Source organism: Lotus japonicus, chromosome 5, assembly GCF_012489685.1.
Source record: "Lotus japonicus ecotype B-129 chromosome 5, LjGifu_v1.2".
Classification (NCBI taxonomy): domain Eukaryota; kingdom Viridiplantae; phylum Streptophyta; class Magnoliopsida; order Fabales; family Fabaceae; genus Lotus; species Lotus japonicus.
In genome coordinates, this window is record NC_080045.1 from 24654804 (window position 1) to 24660165 (window position 5362).

Genomic DNA, 5362 nt, shown 5'->3' on the forward strand with positions numbered 1-5362 from the left:
AGGAACTGTATTCCGAACTTTTTGCAGAACTCTGAGTTTCGAGGACGAAACTTTCTTTTTGGAGGGGAGTATTGTAAGACCTGGATTTTCAGAACAAGTTAAGTTTCCGACTCACACGTAGAAATAGTGTAAGCGTGACAGGAGTTTGACATTTGAGAAAGATTAATGAAGAAGAAAGTTCAGGAATTGCTTGAGGAATGTTGCGTAGCTGTTTTCGGAGTTAGTGCGAGTCGTCTGCACACCTGCCTTATGGCAAGCGTGTCCAGAATAGGCTATTTCGCTCTTAAAGCAACGTTTTGAGTGAGATTTCGAACTCTCGGAAAATTTAAAGATTCTCTTTATTTTTCCATCGACCAGCGTTTCATTTCGGAACTCTGGACTGTACGCACGATAGGTTTCACTTTTCGGATGTCCGCCGACGCTAATTTCTTTGCTTCGAAACCCTATTTTCGAGCAATGGATGAATACTTTTTCTATTCGGGACTTCTAACGAAGATTCCGTCCGCGTTGCCAGACTTGTTTCGACATTTCCAATCTTTCTTCTGTTGGAAGTTTTGTCGTCTGAGCATCACAGCAAAAAGTAGTTTTTCGGGGCAGATTAACCGACACCGCTTTTGAGTTTTTCGATATCGTTTTTCCCAAATCTTAGATGTTTGTTTTGAGTTCTGGAATTCTGACGCCAGAATCTCTCTTAGGATTTCTCGGTGATCGTGCTGCAAAAATCGGAATCGCGAAATTTTCATTTTCCCGCGATTTCACCTGCCTATAAATAGGCGAAAAAGCAAATATCTCTTCATTTTCTCCACAAAGAGGCCGTGAGTTAGGGAGAGGAGAGGGAGAGGAGATTTTCGCCGAAACTCGACCGATCTTCGCGCAGTTCGTCCCTACTTCTAGGTATCAAGGTAACTAACACGATTCCTGCCTCTGATTTCTGTTTCTGCTGAGTTTCTGAAGTCGTTTCTGTGCTCTAAGTTTTGAGCTTTTTCTAAAATTGTCCGATTTCTCTGATTTCTCGCTTGGGTTATGTTCCTTATGTTCCCCTGAGTCTAAAACCTCTGTCAGTAAACTCTGATTGCGATTCAGTTGTCCAGGATCTGAAAAATTGACTCAAAACTCTTTTTGTCTCACATTTCGAAACTTTATTGTCGTAAAGACTTAATCTGACTTCGTGCCTTTAGGATTTGTTGTCACGGATGTCATGAGGATCGTTGCTGTCAAATTTGTTTTCAGAACTGATAACTTTGAAGTTTTGAGCCTTTATTTTGGACCAAAATGCCCCTGCGTAGTCGTATTTCGGCCCGATTGTCCGAAAATTGTTCTGACAGTTTCTTTGCCTTAGTTTTACCCTAAAACTACCTTGTAAACTGATTTGATCGAAGAAAAAGAGCCGAAGCCCTTTTCTCCTTATGGCCGTGGGTTTTCCTAAGGGGAGGGGAGTTTTTCGTTTTCGAAAACTTGTCCTTTCGTACCCGTTTGTCGTATTCTGAAGCTTTGATGCTTTGTCTATCGTTTATGTATTGTATTGCGATCGAACTAATCGATTTTGTGTGGATTCTGCTTTGTTTTTCCTCCGAGGTTCAGTTGAAGGAACTTTGGAAGTTTCAAGGCATTCCTGTGAAGGAGATTTGATTTGCGAAGCTGGATCAGCTCGAGGTTAGGGCAACTTACTATATATTAGCTATGACTGCATGATAGGCGTCGATAAATTCGACTTATGTTTATCTGATGTTGTTTCTGATGATGAGTTGATGTTATGATGCTTTTCCATACTTGTGATGTTGTGCTTTTGTTGGATTGAGCGTTTTGACGCAATTTCGGAGTGGAGATTCACTGATCTGGTGATCTTTGATATCTCGGGTTGGATGAACAACCCTAGGCAAGTCCAAATGTGGGGTTTGAGACTTAGCCATTTGTTGGGATTCGTTGGAATTCCTAGACTTTCCCCGGGAAATGTATTTTGGGTGGTTGATCTTTGAAAACTTAGAATGATAGAGCTTTGAAAAACTAAAGACTTGGGAAACTTAGACTTTGAGAAATAAACTCATAACTTGACTAATTCGAATTGAAACAATTTTTATTAACGTTTAAGCATAGGAGAACTGAAGGGGAAAATATTTACGAAAGACGGGGAAAAGTCGACTTTGTTGTGGGTTTGGAGAGTTATCGGAATTGGGGGAAGCCACTAAGGTGAGCTATGGTGATGATTGAAAGTCACCGAGTACTCTAGTACTCTTGGGGATTGTTGTGGAGCCGTGTTGTATTGACCGACACCTAGTGCTCTTGTTGTTTGGGCTGTGTTGTATTGACCGACACTAGACCCTTGTGTATTCTGTGGATGGAGTTGTGTTGTATTGACCGACACTTACTCCGAGTTGTGTTGTATTGACCGACACTAACTCATGGGTTTGTTGAGATTGGGTTGTGAGCTAAACACTTTCGTGGTAAGGACGATTCGTTGTTTGGCTAACCACGTTGCATTCAATCGGGTGAATAACGGGAATGGTTCACCTGTGCATATCATGGTGAATAACGGGAATGGTTCACCTTGCATTAATGATGAATAACGGGAATGGTTCATCATTCGGTGAATAACGGGAATGGTTCACCAAGGATGAATAACGGGAATGGTTCATCCAGGATGGATTTCATCCAGGATGGATAACGGGAATGGTCCATCCATAGTGAAAATGCTTCACTTGTGGCGAACGGGAACGCGTCACAAATCCGGATACATATTGTGCATTTCACGCATACATTCATGCTGACTGAGATTGTGTGTTGTTTGTTTATTGAAGCAATGTTAGAGCCATAACATGCTAGGATTGTTTATATGTATATATATCAACATATATCTATACCCCATATCACATGTTGAGTGTATATCTACTTATTGCTGTGAGTTGACCCTAGCGCCTTGGCTTTGTTTGTATGTTTGTGTTTGGGCGGTCGGCCTGCTGCCAGATGTCGATGGCCGACTGGTGTTCGATGGTCTCTCCCTCGGGGGGGATCAGATATGAGCTTGTGGATCGGGATGCCCCCACCGCTTGGGTGATCGATGTTGTGGGTCATCGAGCGACGTACCGGGGAAGGGTCATGGAGGACCGGACTGACGAGTGTGAACATCTGACGAAAGAAGTTCTACGACGCATGGAGCTGAGCTTCAACTTGCCGTCTTCAGTTCGCCGAGGACTCGGATGTGTGAGCAGTTATGGGTTGGTAGAGTTAGGCAGGCGTCATATTTGTGTAGAGCTCTGATTCGTTTTGCTTTTGGGACGGGGTAGGTTCCCGACGCATGGCTTTTGTGTGGTTCTCTTATTGAGGGATCACAGTGAGTCAGTCGGACTATAGGAGTCTTTGCTTAGGCCATTTTGAGGCCGACTTTCTCCCAGTGGATTGTAATTATAACCTTTTCACTCACACTTCTGGATCTGTAACTATTTGCCTACGGGCACACTACTTTGGAGTCACTGCGAGTGCGCGTGACATGGGAGTGCAGCTGAGGCTGTACATGTGTATATATTTGTGTGTTGGTTGGGTTTTGTCTTTATTTTCTATTGCTTGATTTAAAAGGTATCAAACAAAAAAATTACCTGTTTTCAGCGTAAAGTCTATTTTTGGTTACTAAAGTGACACCTGGAAATCGGGGTGTTACACACGTTTTGTAAACCTCTATAAATTTTCAAGTCACAATTCAAAGTACAAAAATCAGGAAAAATCGTACACTAACCGCAGTTCGTAAGAAACTGGACAGCTTAACCTATACTCACTAAAATACACATAACGCGAGCTACAGACGTCAGAATGACGTGAAACCAGTGGCAAAAGTTTCGTAACAGAAAAACCTACAACTTTTATGAAGACTACTTCTTCAAATTCGGCCAGTAACATAGCACGAAAAAGGGTACAAGAGAACGTAAATTTCTGCGCATCATGCAAGCCTATCATCGACCCCCAAAATCATCTAAAAACCAAACCCTAACTATTTCAATTTGGGAATTTTTGCAACCTAGGGTTCCTAAATCATGCTTTCTATCATTATCCACTATCATACCAATCCATAAAACATGAATTCAAACCCTTACCTCTTGTAGATCAGTTCTAAGTTTTCTCCTCTTTTCTCCTCTCCTTCTCTGCTTTCACGTGTTTCTTGTTCTGCTTCTCTTCTAATCCTTATTTTTTTTTCTTTTCTTTCTTTCTATTTCACTCCTAACCCTTAAATAACCATACAATGGGCCCCACTCTCAATTACTCACACTAAACCCTAAAACCTTATTTATCTATATCACATAATCACTTAATTATCTAATAAAATCACTTAATTACCATATACCATAATACTAATTAAAATAAAATAATAAATAACCTAATAACAGAAAATGGGGTGTTACAGTGGATGTGCACTATCATGTATGCGTGCCCACAACCAGCAAGGAGATTGCAACTTTGGGAGCACCTTGCATCCTTTCGTCAACAGAATCAGGGACCGTGGTTGGCGATTGGTGATTGGAATGAAGTCTGCTCACCATCAGAGGTTTTAGGAGGGGAGTTTAATGAAAAACGTGCCATGAACATGCTCAACATGATGGGAACGTGCGATTTCATAGACCTGGGGTTTATGGGACCAAAGTTTACGTGGGAGTGAGGGGAGAATGGAAGAAGGATCATGGCAAAGCGTTTGGACAGAGCTCTTGGCGATGTGGCTTGGCAGCTGCGATTTCCGGAAGCGTATGTCGAACACTTAGCTCGTGTGTACTCGGACCACTCCCCCTTGCTGGTTCGGTTTCATGCACCGTCCGACGATAGATTACCTCGTCCTTTTCGTTTTCAAGCGGCTTGGGCCATGCACCCGTCGTTTGGTGATCTTGTTGCCACTTCTTGGGGACGTTATGCACCATCACTCACTAGGAAGCTCCATCATGTGCAGCGGGCAGCCACTGAGTTCAACAAAAGTGTCTTTGGCAATATCCATAGGCGCAAACACAGATTGGAGCAATAGTTGCAAGGTGTACAAAGGGATCTTGATTTGCATGCAACAGAGGCGTTGACAAGGCTTGAGAGAGCCCTGTACAAGGAGTATAATGATGTATTGTGTCAAGAGGAAATGCTTTGGTTCCAAAAATCGCGTGAGAATTGGGTGCGGTTTGGAGATCGAAATACTAAATTCTTTCACACCCAAACCATAGTACGGAGGAAGAGGAATAAGATACACGGGCTCTTTGGGCAAGATGGGACATGGTGCACAGATCCTTTGATGCTCCAAGAGGAGGCGAGGTCTTTTTTTCTAAATTTGTTTTCTGTTGATGTCCAGGTAAACAGGAACTATATTATGGAGAATAGACCACCCACAATACCACTGCAGGAG

At 42.5% G+C, this 5362-nt stretch overlaps 1 protein-coding gene across 1 annotated transcript; it reads left to right on the forward strand.

The window, feature by feature from the left end:
* Window positions 1–4663: 4663 nt before the first annotated feature.
* Window positions 4664–4996, forward strand: LOC130719350 (uncharacterized). Its single transcript, XM_057569976.1, has one exon. The coding sequence runs from the start codon at window positions 4664–4666 to the stop codon at window positions 4994–4996; it is 333 nt and encodes a 110-aa protein (XP_057425959.1).
* The last annotated feature ends 366 nt before the right edge of the window (window positions 4997–5362 follow it).

Excerpts from the sequence above, each read along its gene's own strand:
- LOC130719350 (XM_057569976.1), top strand. The coding sequence starts at position 4,664 with ATGGCAAAGCGTTTGGACAGAGCTCTTGGCGATGTGGCTTGGCAGCTG.